The sequence below is a fragment of the Nansenia antarctica genome (assembly GCF_963989245.1).
Source record: "Nansenia antarctica genome assembly, chromosome: 11".
NCBI lineage: Eukaryota > Metazoa > Chordata > Actinopteri > Argentiniformes > Microstomatidae > Nansenia > Nansenia antarctica.
This window is the reverse complement of record NC_137681.1, coordinates 5533850-5554488: the sequence shown is the minus strand read 5'-3', so window position 1 is coordinate 5554488 and position 20639 is coordinate 5533850. Positions and strand designations below refer to the sequence as shown.

Sequence of the window (20639 nt, the reverse complement as noted above, 5' to 3'; positions counted from 1 at the left end):
TTGTCTCCATCTGTGTTTCCAACCCAGGCACAGACCATCACTCTCCTATACCTCCCACCTGTGGACTCCCCCAGAGGGAGCGATGAACAACAGCCTCACCCCCAGGAGGGAGGAGGGGAGAGGGCCGCGTGCAGGGAGGACTCCCTGAGAGCGGTAGACCGGACCATGGGCCGTCTGCAGAGAGAGCTGTACCGCGGCATGCAGACTCTGGCCCACAGTCTGGACAGCAGCCTGGCGCAGAGGCAGCGGAGCCGGGAGGACGAGCTGTTCCGCGAGACCCAGCGGCGCCAGAAACACGCCGGCCACATGGGGACGTGGACCAAGCTGTGGATGGAGGAAAGCAAGGAGGCGGAGGAAGGGAGAAGGGAGAAGAAGGCGGCGAGAGAAGGTGGGAACAGCAAGAAGAAGGCCAGCCGGTACAGCGACCGCCTGCTGAAGGCCAGGACGGAGTTCAGGGCCATGATGGCAGCAGGAGAGTTCGCCAGGGAGAGGGACGCCATGTACAGGAACGCCCTGGAGGCGGAGAGAGACGCGGCGGACAGAGAGGAGTGGCACCTGAGGCTGGCCGCTGTGGCGGAGGCCCTGAAGAGCCACGGCAGAGAGGTGAAGGAGAGTGTGGCGGAGGTGTGGGACAGCATGGAGGAGAGGAGGAGGAAAAAGAAGATGGAGCAGGAGAGAGGTAGACAGATGGAGCGGGAGATGATGGAGGAGGAGAGAGTTAGACAGATGGAGGAGGAGAGAGTTAGAGAGATGGAGGAGGAGGGAGTAAGACAGATGGAGGAGGAGAGAGTAAGAGAGATGGAGGAGTGTGAAGTGCAGATGGTGAAGATGGAGGGAACGTGTGAACAGAAGGTGGAAGGAACGTCTGAAGTGCAGACGGTGAAGAGAAAAGTGGTGAAGAAAAAGAAAAAGGTGGATATGGAGATGACGGGACAGACGTCCACACAGCAAACTGTAAGTTAATTTAGTTGGAATGTCTCGACCATGAGTCTTGGGCTTACTGACGATAATGTTTACATATCCTATGGCAATGAATTCCCTTTCTACTTACTGATAATGTTGGATATTGCAATGCCAGATGTTTAAGTCATTATTGCATTTGAAGTGCCTTGTGTCTTTGAATTAGAATAGAATTGAGTGCATGTGTGAAACATCATAAGTACATAAGTAACCTATAAGGAGTCTATGGTGTCACAACCTCTCCCCTGTGTTCTAATCCCGCCTCTGTTTCTCCTGTCCTGCAGGGCCCAGGACCAATGAGAGGCCAGGATGGCAAAGGACAGGGGGATGGACATTTAGCCTCCCTCATCTATAACCCCCATTCTCTCACAGAGAAAGTCCTTCCTCCCATCCAGGGGAGCACGAAAAGAAAGAAGCAAACCGCAAGGAAAGCACAAGAGGATGAGGAAAGAGTTAAGATGCAACAACAAGAAGATGAGAGGAAGTATGGGATACAGGGAGTGGAGAACATACGTCTTACGGGACAAGAGAAGACAGCAAAGAGGCTGAGCTTGAAGAAAAGGTGAGCCCATTGAAATTGGAAAGAGTCTTTAACGGTGGCCTCATCAGGAGGATAAGAACACATAGCATCTAGAACAGGCATAGTAAGAGAAGGAATGACATCACACCCTCGTCTGCGGCCTAGGACAGTGGTGTGCTATGTTGTTGTTTTATTAATGGTACACTAATGTCAGGTATCTCTCTCTCTCTCACAGGTGCATCAAGTTTCTGCATCGATATGGATTAGCATGCTGAGCGGTTGATACGACAGCAGGTGATACCACCCCTGCTTGGATTACAATGTACATGGGTTTAAATGTTGGGTTTAAGTATTTTGTGAAACAATGAAAAAAGTAGCCATTCAAATTGGGTGTGTGGTAGAGGGCAACAGCAATTCCAAATATTTCCAGACCTAACTGTACAACAAGAAACAGCTGAACCTATTATTATATGAGGAACTGACCCAAGACAGGCTTTTCCGTCTACGACACTGACCAAGCATTCAGAAATTGTCAAGAACCTTTCATCAGCCCATGCCATATCGGGATGCGACGCCGTAGCGTCTTACTATGGGTTGGGAAAAGGCTCTGTCATCAAAGTCCTGAAAGCTGGGTACGAACTGTCAGCCATTGGTAATGTGGATGCACTGCGCAAGTCCTCAACCAAACCACTGGCTTAAATAAATAAATACAAGTATTCTTCACAATTAATGAATAGTAACACAACAAATACATTGTACATGACCTCCTTCATAAGTAAACATTGGAAAAGCAAATAATTTGATGCATTTGATTTGAGTATTTAGCATGAAATCTCATAAATACCTATTTTTCTGGGATTTTGGCATTTCGGGCATGAAGGGGTTAATACCTGAAAATGCTCAAGAGATATCACCGGGCACCTTCTTGTAGTATTTTATTTTATAATTTTTCTTTCTTTTCTTTATTAACCCAAGTCATATTTATATATGTATTTCTTTATTTTATTTTTTATTTTATTTTATTCATTTTATTTTATTGTATTCATTATAAAGGATTTGATCCTTTTATTTTATTTTATTCATTTTATTGTATTCATTATAAAGGATTTATTCATTTTATTTTATTCATTATAAAGGATTCTGTCAATAAATGATGAACCTTGTTGTTTGAACTAAATGTAATATGTGTATGTGTTGATTACATTATTATGATTAATAAAGATTACAAACAAGATTACTTTGACTTGAAGTTCATTTTAAATCATATACATCAGTACTTTTACTCAAGTTGTATCTTGAATGGAGCCACATCACTTTCACTAGAGTAATATTCTGTCATATTAAAGTCTCTTTGCTGTATCTTTTCTTTACTTTTACCACCACTGATGACTAATAAAAGGATCTTTCATGTAGCGATTCAAATTCAATGGGAATGTGGATTGTTTTTTTGTGACAATTCGGTGCTGTTCTTTCTCTAGGTTCCACCAAAATCAATCAGTTCTAAGGTTGAACAATTATTATATATGAATTATATTATTCAACAATGATTATATTTTAATATTTCTTTAATTTAATAACTTTCTCATATTTATTGTAAAAGATAGCCCTGCTAGCGCATTGATACCAGCCGTCCCTGGTTACCGGGAACACCTGCACAGGCTGCACTAACACTCTAACCCCACATGGTGGCGCCACAGTTCATTCCACTTTGTATCATTGCTCCCCTACCTCATTAAGTCAACTCTCACCGTTGTTCCTGTTCTAAGTCTGATGCCCTGACAGTTGGTCCACTGTCCATCAGCTCCCCTGGTCAGGAGGTCTGGCTCAGCAGCTGTCAGGGTGTAGTACCCCAACATGGGACACCTCCACAGACATACACCCTGCCTGGACACCCCTGGACACCCCTGGACACCCCTGGACACCCCCACCATGGGCTTACCTGTCTCACCCCACTCGATGCAGCCCCCCCTGACTACTACACACATTATGTTTACATGAGAAACAATATAATTGTCCGTGTGGGCAGGTGAAAAAATGGCTTCCTAAAGTGTTCTAGCTAGTTATCACTTGAGGGTTTTATCCTTAGTGATGTATTTGGGTGTAAAAAAACTACAAGGAGTGAATTTACGTTCTCGAATTAGCTACTGCCTGATTTGTTTACATCCATAAATTGGTTTTATGCCTTTTTTTAAGTGCACCCGGGTATCCCACATGGACCACCAAAGCATCTATCATTACATTATAGGCTAGGACATCCTCAAGGTCCCAGGGCGACATTTCGTGAGCTTAGAATTATAAGGTTCTATCTCTGTTTAGGGTAGTTCAGAGATAATGAGCGTCAAAGTTTTTACATTCCATTATGTTTTATGAGATGGAACCTTTGTATTTACTAAGAAATTTCAACATTTTAAAAATAACACCACACAGGCATTAATAAACACCTAATGGATCAGATTATGTAAAAAACAACAACTCAATTTTGACCAAAAGTGGAGATAGAACCTTCTAACGTCACGATTTGACGGGGCTTCTCATCACGACCAGGAGCGTGATTCCAAATCACCTGCTACTATCAGAATACACTTGTTCACATTTTTAAAAAGACCCATATTTTTTATTTATAAGTAGGCTATTATGTTTTGCTTATTGCATCAATATCATATTCCAAATCACCTCTGCTACTACACCAACAGAATACAGTTATTCCGATAAAAAGGGAAAAAATACCCATATTTTTATTTATTTATAATTATTATGTTTTGGTTATTGCATCAATATCATTAGTAAGAAAACCATTCAATCTATCTGTTTTCTGAACGGAAAATTATAATATATTTTCTAGGAGCGCTTTTCTTTTTACTTATCAGCCAAACGGTAGTTTCAGCCAAACCGGAAGTACCGTAGCCTTGGTACGTAAGGATGCGTTCGTAAATCCTCCCTGAGGGCGCCCGAGTGCACACTGCATCCTACGTCACAAAGAGACCGAGTAATCTGATTGGACAAGAGGCACTCCGCGAGTGCTGCTCACATTTCCCAGAGCGTATTTACGAACAAACGTAGGTAGTATCTGCCCAGGCTGCATTAAAACAGCTCAGTCTGGCTCTGCTGCAGTGGACCTCAGTGCTGCTGCCTCCACCTAACCGTCAAGGGCAGAGAAACTAGACAACATTGAGATTATAACGGCCAGGTTTTCATTTACTACGATATGGTGCAACGAGCGGTCTTTTACAAGGTAAGACTTCAGCGAAAGCATGAGCTAAATGTCCATGTGATAAATGGCTAAATGTGCTTATTATTATTATTATTATTATCATCGCCGTTTTCCTGTTTACTGGTCATCCATGCAGGGTAGTTTAGCTTAGCTTGCTGTCAGGACTGCGACCAGGGGGGTATTCCATCAACATCGCTAAAGGAAAATCCTGCTTTATTTTTGATAACTTCTCGCGAGACTTATCAGAATATGCCTGGATATTTTTAGGAACTCTCGCGAGACTTGTCAGACTAAACCTGGCTTTTCTTTTAGTGTTGTTGATGGAATACCCCCCAGGTTAGTTAGTGACTTTTATTGATAATAAAACAAAGCAGGGTGTTGTCTCGGCATTGTCTCTTATCTAATACCCCCTACAACTATCCAGTCAAGTCATTGGGGTGTGTGGGTGTGTGTGTGTGTGTGTGTGTGTGTGTGTGTGTGTGTGTGTGTGTGTGTGTGTGTGTGTGTGTGTGTGTGTGTGTGTGTGTGTGTGTGTGTATGCGGGGGGACACGTTTAGTTGGTGTGGTTGAAGTTGATTTGCAGCTTCTTTCATCTTGTATGTAATCCCCGTTCCACCTTACATCCCCCCCCGCATGTCATGTTCTCTGCTTTCAAATGTCTCTCTGTCAATTGATTTATAACCCCTAGTATCGTTTTTAGTCAAGGGAAATATGGTTTTTTAGTATTATTTTAAAATAAGAAAGGGGAACCCCCCCCCTGAATAAATCAGACCCACTGTAGTGTGATGTATGTAGCTATTGTAGGTTGATCATATGGATCACTGTGTGAGCCCGATGGTGAACCACACATGATATTGCACCTTGCGCATAGAACAATTCTACCTTGTTACATTGTATCAGTCACGACCGCTCAACTCTTCACTACCAAACAAAACAACCCCTCTAATAGTTTCATTGTTATGGTTGACTTAATCACACACGCCATAACGACCACCCCCCCACACACACATCTATCATGGGTTCTCGTTTGGCCTACTTAAAAAGACAGACAGCTTGTGAGACGGATTAACCTAGTAAACCACGATCATGGACAATGTCAATGATGGATAAGCACATACAATGTTTGGAGAATAGATCATTGAGCCAAGCCAACGTTCGCTTTCTAGGAAGAGTTTTCCATAGCTGCCTTAGCATCAGTGTTGCCAGATGGGGCTTAGCAAGACATGAAAGGCTTGTGCTATGTCTTTACTTTGTATGTGCATCTTAATTATCACCTGTCTATCAGAAGTATTCAGTAGTGTGTTAAGTTAACGATGATGGATGGCTGGAGTGCACTGATGTATTATGCATTGTTGTTAATGCACACATACATTCTAGGCCTAAGCGCCCCCAACATTTTCTTACAGAAAATCTTACAGACTTGGCTCAATTGGATGTCCAATGCATGCAGACAGTTTGTGCTGCAACATTGATTGTCTATCATGACGATTTGGGGGAATTAAGGTCTCACACGGTATTCTTGCGTGGGTCACTGGGTTTGTTAAGATAAAATGGCAGTGGAACATGTATAGTGAACTGATTTCTTTCAAGATGAGCCAATAAATCAATAAGCAAAACTTCCCTACTTGCCTTTCAGGGGCGTACTCCCATAGTTTGGCTCATTGAAGACTGTTTGCAGAAGGCCGTGACCGATAGGTGCCTATAATGCAATTTGGGTATTAGAAAATAAATGGTGTATTAATTTGGGGTGTTCTACAGACATCTAAGATAGGCTTGTCGGACACTCCCATCTCACCATTCTAATACTGCCGGTCGTTGACCTTTTCCAACTCCTCTTGTATTCCAGTCACACTTCTCTCTCATCAACGTGCTGGGCACCTCCAAGCAGAGACCACCACAATGGGACAATGCAGCAAAGCTCATTCACTGCTTGCTTGAGCTGGGCAGGAGTGCTTTGGCTTAGCTTATGTCCGGCGTCCCGTTCAACTTGTTATTCACAGGAGATTACCTCCACCCTCCCCCCACCCCCCCCTCCCTCCCATCTGACACACACGCCATGCATGTGTGCACACACACACCCCCACACACTTGGACACAGACACGCTCGTCTGAGTAGCCATTCATGAAGAGTTTCTTTCAGCGTCTGACCTAGTTCCAAATGAATGAGGCATCAATGGCCGTCACGTTTTCTCATTGATGTGACATTAGGAATGCTTCCCCAAGCCGTAATACTTCATAATTGAATATTTGGTACCATATTTATTTTTGGGTCAGAGTGCAGTTGTAGTAGAGAATAATGAGAGATGATGTTTTACTTAAGCCTACTGTTCATATACATTTTTGTAGCTAGGCTAATTTTGTAGAGTGGATGAATGGTTGTTGTCACTCACAACAACTGCCTTTTAGTTGTTGGGGGAGCATCATTCAAACCATCAACGTTAGTTAGCCAAACAGCTAGGCCTAAGTGGACGTATGCAAATAACAAACCCCTATTCATATCGCTCTGTGACTCGCTGGCTTTCCCTGAGAGACACGACAGAGGAAGAAGGTTTTGCGGTGGTTATTGTTCTGTTGTACTGTAGCTTGCTGCTTATCCAGCCACTCAGAAATAGCGTGCAGGGAGCCGGGAGTATTAGCGTGCAGCACAGGACACAAAGCCCCTCTGCAGACGATGACTCAGGCTTAAAGTCCTGACGAGGGGCTTTTTATGATGCTGCATCTCCGTGGCCTCAAGGTTGGCTGCTGTGGTACGAGGCTGCTGCTGCAGACCTACAGAGAGAACACTGGGCCGAAGGGCGGTTGGTTTGTTTTAGTACAAAGTACAGATTTTTTTTACACCATGAGAAGATTTGACTGTGAGGCAGTTTTTTATGTTGCATTTACATTTTGGGCATTTAGCAGCAGACGCCTTATTCCAAAGCGACTTACAATCGATACATTTGAGCAAGCAAGTGAATCATCAGTTCACCAGTTCTAGTAGGAAGAGCGATCTAGATCAGGCCAGGGGCCATTGGCGGTCGTCGTGATAGAAGAAGAAAGAAAGAAAGAATGAAAGAAAGATTTTGGACACTGGATAGACAGTACAGGGGGGGCACTGAGAGACAGTACAAGAGGGCAGTCGAAGTCTTAGGAGGCATAGTATAGGGGAAAAGCAGGTGTCTTACTCTTAGGAGACACAGTGCTGGGGGGGTAGTAATGTCTCAGGAGGAGCAGTTACGGTGTTGTAGCCTATACGTGTGCTTGCTTTTTGTGTGCGTTGTTCGCTAAATGCAAGAGGCAACATGCGCATAAAATACTCATTTGCTTTACAAGGTCTAAGCCTAATTTTTGGTGGAACTATTCAGTCATATCCCCACATCGTCCAGATGTGTGCAATGTAGCCCCACGACATTCCAATAAGCATATTGTCAGCCTATTTATTTATGTGCAGCGAGAGAGCTTAGTTGACACGTGCACACCTGGATTGTGCTTCATCAATGTGATTGACAACGTACCCCAGAGGACGACAGATGCCAAATGCCTTTTCAAGGCGGCTGTGTTCTGTATGCCTTGAAGAAACACGTTTCCCTGCATGTAGAATTTTTACGCACCCAACAACACTCAAGTGCTTCAGGCTTTTGTGCTCCGTCAGATAGGACAATCAGACCCTGTTTGTAAAGAGACAACCAGAACGGTCTAGTCGGACCTAAGTGGTTGAGACATATAGACATAGAATAGAACGTAGATCTATGTTTGGAGCCACAGACGCCACTGTCTCTGCGCTGTGGATGAGGTGGTGCAGGAGAAGGGGTCTTTTAGGGTCTTTTTTAGGTTGGTTACACTCAGGATCAAAGAGAGGTTTATGGTAAAGATGAACACTAGGTCGCTAAGTTGTAGCTACGGTTCATACACCAGTATCGTTGGCCTACAATGGCCTATGAGGATTTGCCCCCTCTAGGCCTTCTAGGCCTTCTCTAGGTTTAAGAGGCAAGGAGGACACTTGGGTACATGTGTAAATGGTAAATGGACTGCACTTATATAGCGCCCTTATCCAAAGCGCTTTACAACGGCCTCTCATTCACCCGTTCACACACCAATGGCGGCAAGCTACCATTGCAAGGCGCCGGCCGGCCCGCTCACTGGGAGCAATTTGGGGTTCAGTGTCTTGCCCGAGGACACTTCATCCACATGTGGCCAGCCGGCGCTCGAACCGCCGATCTGTCGACCTTGCGATCATTAGACGGTGGCTCTACCTCCTGAGCCACAGCCGCCCCAACGTGCGAACATCCAAGATGGCTGCCATGTACGACGTCCACGCTTTTCTAGACACTCAAAGAAGACGCTTGTCTTTGTATAATGGGATGTAACAATAAACTTGAAACTTGAAGATGCAGTGCAGGTGAAAAAACAACAACAGATTTATCCCTGTTTGGGAGAGGGCAGCACCGCAGGGAGAGGAGAGGAGAGGAGAGGATAGAGGGAAGCGATGCTTTAAAAAGCAGGAACCTTAACGACCTGGTGCGTTCCTGAAATGTCTTTTTTATGTGCGATCTGCAGCCGTCAGGTCTATCTGCCAAGAGGGCAGTTTAAGCCCGTCACTAAAGACAGTGGTGTCTCCACGATCGTATTGACCTTTAACCTTTGGGTTGGAAGTCGATGTCGTCGCCCCCCCGTCCCCCCCATATCCTGTTTTCAATCAAAGTAGCAGATGTGACTTTTAAAGCTACAGTCGCTATCTATGTTCTCCTAAGTGAGAGTGAAAGCCACCTAGAATAAGTACACCCGGTTATTTCCGTTGGGGACATGTTGCTATGGGGACATGTTGCCATGGCTGCACTCTGTGCCAACAGGGGTTTGGATAGAAACTAAAATTGGCGATGGAAATCTCTTCACCACGTTTCTTCCTCTCCTTCCGACGCTACCACCCCCCCTCGCTCTGAACGTGTGTGTGTGTGTGTGTACGTGTGTGTGTGTGTGCGTACGTGTAAGTGTTGTGTGTACGTCTGTGTGTACGTGTGCGTACTGCGTACGTGTTGTGCGTACGTGTTGTGTACGTGCGTCATTGTATGAGTGAGTGTTTGTTGGTGGGGCGCCAAAGGCTCGTAGTCTCACCTGACACCAGCAGGGAGGAGGCCGCTGCCCACAGTTCAGCCAATCAGCTCTGGTGGAAACAGACACGCCGGCCGCCGGTCACAAAGGAAGGGCAAGCGGAAAGACTGTCTCTTTTTCCACGTGCCCTCCTGTCTATCTGTCTCTGTGCCTCCCGTGGCCTTTCAGAGGGCCCCCCTAAACACCCCCAAACCTCACCTGTCCCCCCCTCACTCACCATAGCGTGTTGTCACTTGTCACACCCAGATACAAAGGCCTCTTCTTTTCCAGAGCCTATACATACATACACATGTTAGGCTATATTAGGCCCTCACGGCGTCATAGATTCCTCCTACCTTAGTTCTGTAGAACTAGATCACCTGGTGATTGTTGGAAGAATGTAACCCCAATGAATAGTTAATGACGTGTGTGTGTGTGTGTGTGTGTGTGTCAGAGTGTGTGAGATGCCTTAGATGTTACTCCAGGTGTGGTACTACAATGTGTTACGTAAAAAAAGTCCATTGTTGCGTTCGTATTGTCCTCCCATGCCCAGGAATGTAGGTGCAGGTGCAGGCCAGGCAGAGATCAGGTGAAGTTCAGGACTCAGGGTCAAACTCCCCAAGCAGCCGTGAATGTAGATTAGCCTGAACCTAAATGAACCACGTTTCTTTCAAAAGCATTAGCCCCATTGTTCTTGTGCAGAGAGCGCACAGTTCAAGAAAGCGTTCACTCACTCTGAACTGCAGTGATTTTGTGTTCTAGAATACCGCAGTATTCTAGAACACAAAACCACTGCAATTAGTTACTTCATACAGAAAGCGCCTTGAAGCTGTCGTTACAAACAAGGGCTTAATCTCCACTTAAGTATTGAATTAATTTCAGTTAGGCTAGTGTGTTCAATACCTTTTTTCCTGTTTCATTCCACTTTATTACACATAACTTTATTTACATATGGACTTTAATGTTTTAGAATTGTTTGTCTGGAGTGTTTGAGTTAACACCAAAGTCTGGTGCAAATTAGGCTCATTGGAAATACATTTACTGGACAAAATATTGATGTGTTCAATACTTATTTCCCCCATTGTATAGGCTATATTGCATTTACTCTCATCCCTCTGCCTTTAAAGATAATGTTCATCTCCAGAATTTCCTTCAGTTGTGTCTCCTGTGTTCATGGAGTCTGAATGACTCAGTTCCTGTCCAAACGAAGGCTTTTTGCTCCACAGCTTTTTAGATTTCCTCTGACGCCCATTTCACACCCTCGCGCCTCAGCACAATCTAATTCGGTCCAGTTCAGTATTCTCTGTATCTGCTTGCTCAAACGGGACTCGTCTGCTTCAAGTTTAAATTGGACCTTGTTGGCAGGCACACACCATAGCTGGCGTAAGGGCTCAGCTCAGTCCAACCAGCATTTTGGTTTTTAACCTCCCCAGCATCTAAACATAAGCTCAGACACTCCATGGTTTAGTGAGAATAGGGCCTAGATGATTGGCTCCCTGGAGAATGATTTGCTGTAGGATTATTATTATTATAATATACTATTATTTCTTATGTCCCATCCCAAATGAAGTGGGTGTCTCTGTGTTTTCTCTTGGCCTGACCAGGGCTGGTGGTAGCCTAGAGGTTAGAGAGGCCGGCTAGCAGTCGGAAGGTCACTGGTTCAATCCCCGCCTCAGGAGGGAGCTGCATGTGACCTTGAGCAAGGCACTTAACCCCTAATTGCTCCAGTGGTGCTGACTATGACTGACCCTGTGCCTAGAGCAAAAAATAACAAATTCCAACAATTGACTGACAAGTTGATTACATGGCAAATAAAACCTTCTCCTCCTTCTCCTTCTCCTTCTCCTTCTCCTTCTCCTTCTCCTCCTCCTCCTCCTCCTCCTCCTCCTCCTCCTGGTAGATTCCTAGCTGGTGTGTGATCTAAAGGCAGGAGGAGATGGACGTGCTGGTGTCTTTGGGGCCTGACAGCCTTCAGGTCAACAGCGACCAGGGAGGGGGTCGATGGAAACAGCCCAACGACGACTCGGTAAGACTGGAGCTCCAGTGGTCTAGCATCGCGGTCTACAGTGCACACATATGCCCATGTCGGCATGGGTTCGAATCCGGCCCATGCCCTGCTGACATGCCCTCTCTCTCCCTTACTTTCCTGTCTGTCTTCACTGTATCTGTCCAATGAAATGTAAGAGAAAAAAAAAGACTGGACTTGAACTGGGGAGACAGACAGACTGTGTGTATGGACGCTGTCTGAGGCGAAGGGAAAGGGGGGGATGGAGAAGCTAGAGATATCTTTATTGTGTGTGTGTGTGTGTGTGTGTGTGTGTGTGTGTGTAGATTGTTTGTTGTACCCCCTCACCCGCTGATTTTTAAGAGGTGACAAGAGTCCAGTCCAAGCATCTGTGTGACCTCTGAAATATGTGTGTGCCCCCCCCCGCCCCCCCCTCCAGGACCGCAGCTCCAGCCCCTCAGTGCTGCGCTGTGTGAGCAGCACGTGGAAGGAGGGTCTGCTGAACAGGAAGAGGCCGTTCGTGGGCCGCTGCTGCCACTCCTGCACCCCTCAGAGCCAGGTCAGCCAGCCAGGGGACTTCCTGCCCAGAGCAGTCACTTCCTGCCCAGAGCAGTTCCACTTCCTTTCACAGACCAGACCGCTATTTTGCCTGAAATAATGAGTAAAATGGAGAAAACGGTGTCCTCTACTACATCCCTGCTTATAATATAATATAATCTGAAGAGGAAAAGAGTTATTGGCTTTTTTGTCACCTTTCCCATATTCGGCCTGGTCTAATTTGGCTCTCTTTCAGGGTTTGAAAGAGAGCAACCAAAAAACTTTTCCCCCAAAATAAAATTTGACAACAATCAATTTCATTAATGGGAGTATCTCAAATTCTGAGGGCCCTTCCTGCTAGCTAGACTATAACCTTGACAGAAGTTTAACTGAAGTAAGCTAAGCATCATCCCTATGTGTTCTCCTCACAGGAGAGACTCTTCAACTCCAGCATCCCATCTTTGGGACTACGCAATGTGATTTACATCAATGAGACCCACACCAGGTAAACCACTAATACCATAGTAACCCCCCCCCTCCCCTCCCCTCCCCCACACCAGATTAACCAGTATTATCACTCTAAACCCACACCAACTGGTCATTTACTGACTAGAGTCTAGACTCTAGACATTCACGTCGGCCCCTAATATGAAGTGCTTGATACTTCCTAATGGGAAGTCAAGCAGAGTAACCACCAGCAATAGTAATGTCGCACTGAACCCTTACCACTCTCACCACAGGCCTACATACAGGTAACCAGAGTGTGTTGGTGTCACACAGCCCCACGCTACCTAGTCTGCTGAGGGTAAAGGAGTGCATCTCCATGGGAAACAGCGGAAACCTATTAGATAAATAATTGACTGTTTTGTCAGAGGACACCGGTCAGTCGTGTCTGATGACTGACCTCAGAGCTGCTCTAGCTGCCTCGCTAACAAAGGCAAATATAGAATTACGTCAACAATGTATACATACAAGCTATGAATCCGATGTTACTAATAAGGGTTAATAATAATAATAATATACGTACATAATAATGTAAACGCCTTCTTTTTGGTTTGTTACCCCGAATAAGGCTTTAATCGGAGTAAGCAAGCAGTCTGAATAGAACGTGAGCTATTTGTTGGCTTATAATAGAATAGAATATTAGGACACCTTATTCCGAATTCACATTCTGAGTATTTTCACGGCAATATGTGCCAATTGTGCCTCCCCACTCCAGCGTGGGCACTCAAACTGGTCGGTGATGATTCTGTACTTGGCGTGTTTTTTTTTTTTTACAACAGAAAATTGGAGAGAACAATTGACACAAGTCACAAAATAATGTACTCGTTGGGGCGCTTAGGTGGCGTAATGGGTTAAGCATCGACCATCTAACCGCAGGGTTCCTGCATGTCATCCCTTCTCTCTCTCTCTCTCTCTCTCTCTCTCTCTCTCTCTCTCTCTCTCTCTCTCTCTCTCTCTCTCTCTCTCTCTCTCTCTCTCTCTCTCCCATCCTTCTCTATCAATAAAAATAAAAATATTAGTGGTACTGCCCCACTCAGAAAAATAAATAAATCAATAATGTACACGCAGGGGTCATGCCACACATCCGTACCCTCACCCTGTGGCGTCTAGCACCAATTGTTGTACACACACGTTTGACTGGATGTGATGAGAAAGCACTGATGTCCGTATGTCCATCTGCCCCTGCAGACACCGGGGCTGGCTGGCCCGCAGGCTCAGCTACGTCCTGTTCGTCATGGAGAGGGACGTCCAGAAGGACATGTTCGCCAGGAACGTGGTGGACAACGTGCTCAACAACAGCAGGTAGGACCGGGAGAGATGGGAGACTGGGGAGGGAGGGAGGGAGGGAGGGAGGGAGTCGGGGGAGGGAGGGAGGGAGGGAGTCGGGGGAGGGAGGGAGGTCAGTCGGGGAGGAAGAAGTAGTAATAGGGAGGGGGGGAGAACAGCAGGTAGGATTGGGAGAGATGGGAGACTGGAGAGGGAGGGAGGGAGTCGGCAGGGGAGAGGTAGAAAGAGCTGAATATACTCGGAGAAGGGTAAAAAACAGACAAGGGCCCGTATCATACGCTGCTATTGAAAGTGGCTTCCTCTTCTGATCTATTGTCGAGACTCGGTTGCCTTAAAGTCATCCGACCTTCGCCTAGCCGAAGCTAGATTGACGTGGTACCAGGGTTGCCAGATGGGATTGACAATTTCCAGCCTAACCACAGTCTAAAACCACTAAATCAACCAAAAGCCCATCTGGCAGCCCATCTGGCAATCCTGTGTGGTACACAGCCAGCGCTGCACTCACTTTGCTCTAGAAACCTCTAGAAACCTCTTCTCATACTTTGTATTTTACAACGAAAGGTGGAAGGTTGGAGCGTCAGGTGAAGGGGTGGTTCTTCAAACGAACATACTTCAACGTTTTGTTCAGATAAAAAAACTAAAAACATCCAAGATAACAGATACTGGCGTAAGGCACGACCCGGTCATGACCGCCTCACCGTGCTGACCCAACAGCCCCTCTCCCCCAGACTCTGAGGTCAGGGACAGTACCAGGGAGAGGGAGAGGGAGAGGGAGAGTACCACGGACTTCGAGTCGCCCCCTTCAGTCTAGGCTCATCTGAACTATCCCTTGGTTTCCTTTTCTCCAATCTAATCTCGTCCGTGGTTATGGGGTGGTGGGGGTGAGTGATTTATGACCACTAAGACACAGGTGAAGACACAGTGAAGACACAGTGTCCTGGAGTGTAGCGGAGGGTGATTAGACAGGGTTCCCACGGGGTCCTTGAAATCCTTGAAAGTTTGTGAATTTGAGAGAGAAAAAATCACGGTCTTAAAAGTTTTTGAAAATAGACATGGGTCATTGAAAGTGCTTGAATTCCCCTCTCTCTCTCTCAAAAAAAAAATGTATTCAAAAATGTTTTACATAGCTCGCCAACTAGTTCTCTCAAACTATGCCGTGTTGGGTCCTTGAACTTGAGGGAATTGAGTCTTGAAAGTCCTTGAAAGGTGCTTGAGTTTGATGTTTCAGAAGGTGTGGGAACCCTGAATCAGGGATGTCTGGTCAGCCTGTTGACGGTCCTCCTCTCTCTCTCTCTCTCTCTCTCTCTCTCTCTCTCTCTCTCTCTCTCTCTCCCAGGGTGGAGAGCGCCATCCTGGAAGTGGTGACTGAGTCCGACCCGGCGGGTACTGAGTCTGGCACGGAGTACAAGACGGTCAGCAAGGTGAGGCGGAAAGCCCGAGGCTTCCTCCAGGAGATGGTGGCCAACATCTCACCTGCCTTCATCAGGTACGACCAGAATCATCATCTCCCTCATCGTTATCATCCTCGTCCTGTGTCCGTACAGCTCTCCACGATCTATGAACCCCAAATCGCTCCCAACGAGTGGGCCGGCGCCTTGCACGATAGCTTGCCGCCATCGGTGTGTGAACGCGTGTGTGAACGTGTGTGTGAATGGGTATGAGTGGGTGAATGAGAGGCGCTTTGGAATAAGGCTTTGTAATGTGCAGTCCGTTTATCATATAATTCATACCATACGCAGATGCTTGTGTTCTGACAGCGTCTTCAAAGCGGTCCCTAAGGGGATTTAAGGAAGTGTGTGGAATCCTTTAGCGTTTTATCAATTTTCATGTTTTTTTTTTATTCCTCCCAAGTTTTTAATCTCACGGATTAAATCTCACCTTCAGACAGGGTTACATTTTGTGAGAGATGCGCTGTACAAATAAAACTAAAAAGATTTGCTTTGATGTCTTGATGTCCTCCAGGTTGACGGGCTGGGCGCTTCTCAAGCTCTTCAACGGCTTCTTCTGGAGCATCCAAATCCACAAGGGTCAGCTGGAGATGGTCAAACGGGCCGCGACGGAGGTGAGCCTCTGTCTTAACACCCCACCGTGCCCCGATAGGTCTCACTATGGTCCCATGACATTTACATTTTGGGCATTTAGCAGACGCCTCATTCCAAAGCGACTTACAATCGATACATTTGACTAAGCAAGTGAATCATCAATTCACCAGTCGTAGCAGGAAGAGCGATCTAGCTCAGGCCCGGGGCCATTGGCGGTCGTCGTGATATAATTATTTATTTATTTTTATTAATAGACACTGGAGCAAGGGGGGGCAGTAGAAGTCTTAGGGACACAGTAAAAAAAAAAAAAAAGTGTCTTAGGAGACACAGTCAAGGGGAAAGCAGGTGTCTTAGGAGACACAGTCAAGGGGAAAGCAGGTGTCTCAGGAGACACAGTAAAGGGAAAGCAGGTGTCTTAGGAGACACAGTAAAGGGGAAAGCAGGTGTCTTAGGAGACACAGTCAAGGGGAAAAGCAGGTGTTTCAGGAGACACAGTAAAGGGGAAAGCAGGTGTCTTAGGAGACACAGTAAAGGGGAAAGCAGGTGTCTTAGGAGACACAGTAAAGGGAAAGCAGGTGTCTTAGGAGACACAGTAAAGGGGAAAAGCAGGTGTCTTAGGAGACACAGTAAAGGGGAAAGCAGGTGTCTTAGGAGACACAGTAAAGGGGAAAGCAGGTGTCTTAGGAGACACAGTAAAGGGGAAAGCAGGTGTCTCAGGAGACACAGTAAAGGGGGAAAGCAGGTGTCTTAGGAGACACAGTAAAGGGGAAAGCAGGTGTCTCAGGAGACACAGTAAAGGGGGAAAGCAGGTGTCTTAGGAGACACAGTAAAGGGGGAAAGCAGGTGTCTCAGGAGACACAGTAAAGGGGGAAAGCAGGTGTCTCAGGAGACAGTCAAGGGGAAAAGCAGGTGTCTCAGGAGACACAGTAAAGGGGAAAGCAGGTGTCTTAGGAGACACAGTAAAGGGGAAAGCAGGTGTCTCAGGAGACACAGTAAAGGGGGAAAGCAGGTGTCTCAGGAGACACAGTAAAGGGGGAAAGCAGGTGTCTTAGGGGACACAGTAAAGGGGGAAAGCAGGTGTCTCAGGAGACACAGTAAAGGGGGAAAGCAGGTGTCTTAGGAGACACAGTAAAGGGGGAAAGCAGGTGTCTCAGGAGACACAGTAAAGGGGGAAAGCAGGTGTCTTAGGGGACACAGTAAAGGGGAAAGCAGGTGTCTTAGGAGACACAGTAAAGGGAAAAGCAGGTGTCTTAGGAGACACAGTAAAGGGGAAAAGCAGGTGTCTTAGGAGACACAGTAAAGGGGGAAAGCAGGTGTCTTAGGAGACACAGAGCTGGGGGTAGTAATGCCCCAGAGGAACAGCCTAGGGACCAGTACATTTTCATTTAGTTTTAAATTGTACACATTTGTTTTTCTATTCAGTTAGTTATTTGAGACAGTTTATTGTCATACATTGTATTAACAAATGTCTAGAGCAGGGGTGGCCAACGGCTCTTTGCCTGTCTCTGTGCGGCTCTTTAATCCATTCATTAAAAGTGCGTGGCTCGCTCTCTGTGTCTCAATAGGCGTCGTTTTGGTATGGCAATTCATGGCACTCGCCATACCTGGCTTAACATTTTTTTTAAATCTGAAACGCGTTTAGTCATTTTGGTGATTTTATCCACTACACACAACGGTAACTCAAAACCTCCCGGCTCCATCTCACCCCACTAGCCAAGCGCTGTAGTGGAGCACAGGGTTGCCAGACGGGATTTGACCATTTCAAGCCCAACCAGTCTAAAAGCTGACGAATCCACCCGTCCAGAGTGACCAAAAGTAGGCCTATCTGGCAACACTGGAGCGGGACATCGGTTCCTCAATAAACAAGCCACGAGTAACGTTAATGTTAAAACCTTGTCCACGATTCTCGTTCATTCAGGTGTGTTAAACAAACTGTATAAATGCCATTTACATACTACTGTTGGTTCAAATGTAACATATTAATGAACAAGTTCATGTCATGTTCTGTCAGTACAAACATGTTCTAATGTTATTTTAGTGAGTTCGCTAGTTAGCGAACATTAAAGATTACAAGAGCTTGTTTACGTATGTCAACAATGTCTCTATTCTCAATAATTTCAGTAATAATTGTACCAAATTGGGGCCAGTAACACTGACTTGTGTGTGAGTAAGTTATATGTGTGTGCAAGCATGTTTTTGATATTATCAATTGTCTCACTTTTACTAGGTGAGCTGGTAAAACAAATATGCCAGGGAAAAAAGGAAAATGGACATAGACCTCTTTTGGTCAAAGGGCAGCAGAGACAAGTACAGGGACACAGGTGAGGTCTAAACAGGTGACAGGGACAGGGACACAGGTGAGGTCTAAATCTAGCTTTTTTAACAGTGCAGTTCGTTTAGAGTTGAGAATAGCTATATCTGTTATGTTTTGTTTCTAAGGAGATTGAACCAGTCTGCCTGCTAGGAAAGATGTAGGCTACTACCTGCATATCATACTGTAGTTGTCTCCTTTATTCATTACCTTAATGTCACATAAGTAAATTGTATAGAAACAACTCACCAAAATTGACTATTGCACAACTGTTTTGAAAAAAAATCCACGAGGGGGGGAACCCCCCTTCAACCCCCCCCACTCAGACCTTGCCATACCTTGGCTTTTGCTGAAATTACACCACTGGTCTCATAGCCTATTGGAAATGTATTGCGTGTGTGTGAATGAGCGCTTTTGTGAGCCCGCATGTATGATGTGGCTCTTTCTGGTACCCCAACAATGTTTTGTGGCTCTTAGTCTCCGACTGGTTGGCCACCCCTGGTCTAGAGTATAGAGAGACAGCACACTAACGTAGGGGCCCCAGCATCAGCCACATTGTGTTAATGTGTTAAACCTCACCAGGTCAGGGCCAGTCAAAATTCAGTCCAGGCTTGTAGATGTCTGGCATATTGGCCTGTGAGGGGGGGGGCAGGGGGGGGCATTAACCTTGGACCCTGTCTTAAGATTGACGATTGACGGCTCAACCACATCGAAAACCAGTAGTTGTAGTAGCATGTATGTGCAGCTCGCAGTCAAAGACTGAATTTGTACACCGATTTACCAACAAGAAAAAACACGACGACGTGAATTCACTAACCTACGAAACCCCCCTGGGGTCACATGGTAGGAAAAAAATATTTGATATGTGAATCTGTTCCCTCTGTTTAGTAATTCGTTCCCTCGGTTTAGTAATTCGTTAGGGTTAGGGTTAGAATCCTTGCGATCGTTCTGGCTCGTAGGGCCTAACCCTAACGAATAACTAAACCGAGGGAACAGATTTACTAAACCGAGGGAACGGATTCACACATCAAATATTTTTTTTCTACCATGTGACCCCAGGGGGTCTCCGTACTAACGCAAGTACTTCATGCAGTGATTTAAGAACACCAGAGTGACGATGTTGTCTGTCTGTCTGTCTGTCTGTCTGTCTGTCTGTCTGTCGTCTGTCTGTCTGTCTGTCTGTCGTCTGTCTGTCTGTCTGTCTGTCTGTCTGTCTGTGCGCCTTTGCAGCACAACGCTCCCCTGGTGTTCCTGCCGGTGCACAAGTCCCACATCGACTACCTGCTCATCACCTTCATCCTCTTCTGCCACAACATCAAAGCCCCCCACATCGCTGCCGGCAACAACCTCAACATCCCCATCTTCAGGTGAGCTGCAAGGAGACTCTTAAACGCCAGAACAGCCACGAGGAGTGAAGAAAAGTGTTATATCTTTGCACTCGATCACATTTCAGGACCCTCCTTTCATGACTTTTCCTAGATATGTGCTTTCTACCACCCAGTATCCTTACATTTTCAAAATCACATCAGGATAAGCTAGTATGAAGCTATTTTGCTAGTTTTTCTGTGTAGGAAGCAGGCTAATTTACAAGCGGCCAACTAGTGGTCGTTGTGTGTAAATAGCAGCTTGAGCATTGTAGAGAGGGGTTCATTTGACCCCCGAGGTGGCTCTTTTAGCAGGTAAAAAAGGCACGGCTGTTCTAGTGTTAAGGCCAAAGGTGGCAGATTCTAACGCTCTAGCCTGTTGGTGACTCCATAGAAGCAGGTTGTTGTGGTGAAGTCACCGTTGTCCTGTGTTCTATGTCTGCAGCACGTTGATACGTAAACTGGGAGGATTCTTCATCCGGCGAAAACTGGACGAGACGGGGAACGGGAAGAAAGACGTCCTGTACAGGTCTCTACTCCACGCAGTAAGTACCCTACTGTACCCTACTGTATGTCGAGAAGGACAATGGTCTTAGGGAAATGGAATTAGCCTTAAATAGAAATATGTGAGCTTTCTGGCAGAACTAACAGCCCTACTTTAGTGGGTTTGTACTGGTGTGTGTGTGTGACCTGAAAAGTGTTCAGTTGCGGTCGCGTAAGAGGCTTGTCCCTTCTCTGTCCGGTTCAGACAACAGGGCCATGGTCTAAGCTCTCCTATTAGACCCTGACAGGGTTCGACATTAACGGTTGCCAGATAGTAAAAAAATCCAG

The 20639-nt window shown here is 46.0% G+C and overlaps 3 protein-coding genes across 3 annotated transcripts in view; all 3 read left to right on the top strand.

The window, feature by feature from the left end:
- The window catches only part of LOC308167496 (uncharacterized protein), a gene marked incomplete at its 3' end in the record, with an annotated part of 2416 nt that extends 1694 nt beyond the window's left edge, over nt 1-722 (top strand). The window contains exons 3-4 of the mRNA XM_080541913.1: nt 28-613; nt 715-722. Coding sequence (XP_080398039.1) covers nt 166-613; nt 715-722 — 456 coding nt within the window. The 5' untranslated portion in view covers nt 28-165. The remainder of the gene's footprint in view (nt 1-27; nt 614-714) is intronic.
- Nucleotides 723-764: 42 nt separating this feature from the next.
- LOC308168121 (uncharacterized protein) lies at nt 765-2445 on the top strand. Its single transcript, XM_080542600.1, has 3 exons — nt 765-954; nt 1245-1522; nt 1716-2445. Exons 1-3 carry the CDS (start codon nt 775-777, stop codon nt 1753-1755), a joined length of 498 nt encoding a protein of 165 aa, XP_080398726.1. The 5' UTR covers nt 765-774; the 3' UTR covers nt 1756-2445.
- Nucleotides 2446-4598: 2153 nt separating this feature from the next.
- gpam (glycerol-3-phosphate acyltransferase, mitochondrial) overlaps nt 4599-20639 on the top strand; it is a 35235-nt gene continuing 19194 nt past the window's right edge. The window contains exons 1-9 of the mRNA XM_080541405.1: nt 4599-4712; nt 11659-11784; nt 12203-12322; nt 12732-12805; nt 13993-14106; nt 15428-15577; nt 16054-16153; nt 19675-19811; nt 20254-20353. Coding sequence (XP_080397531.1) covers nt 11695-11784; nt 12203-12322; nt 12732-12805; nt 13993-14106; nt 15428-15577; nt 16054-16153; nt 19675-19811; nt 20254-20353 — 885 coding nt within the window. The 5' untranslated portion in view covers nt 4599-4712; nt 11659-11694. The remainder of the gene's footprint in view (nt 4713-11658; nt 11785-12202; nt 12323-12731; nt 12806-13992; nt 14107-15427; nt 15578-16053; nt 16154-19674; nt 19812-20253; nt 20354-20639) is intronic.

Excerpts from the sequence above, each read along its gene's own strand:
- LOC308168121 (XM_080542600.1), top strand. The coding sequence starts at position 775 with ATGGAGGAGGAGAGAGTAAGAGAGATGGAGGAGTGTGAAGTGCAGATG. Across the intron at positions 955-1,244 it reads AGACGTCCACACAGCAAACT|GGCCCAGGACCAATGAGAGG; the intron begins GTAAGTTAATTT and ends CCTGTCCTGCAG. Across the intron at positions 1,523-1,715 it reads AGGCTGAGCTTGAAGAAAAG|GTGCATCAAGTTTCTGCATC; the intron begins GTGAGCCCATTG and ends TCTCTCTCACAG.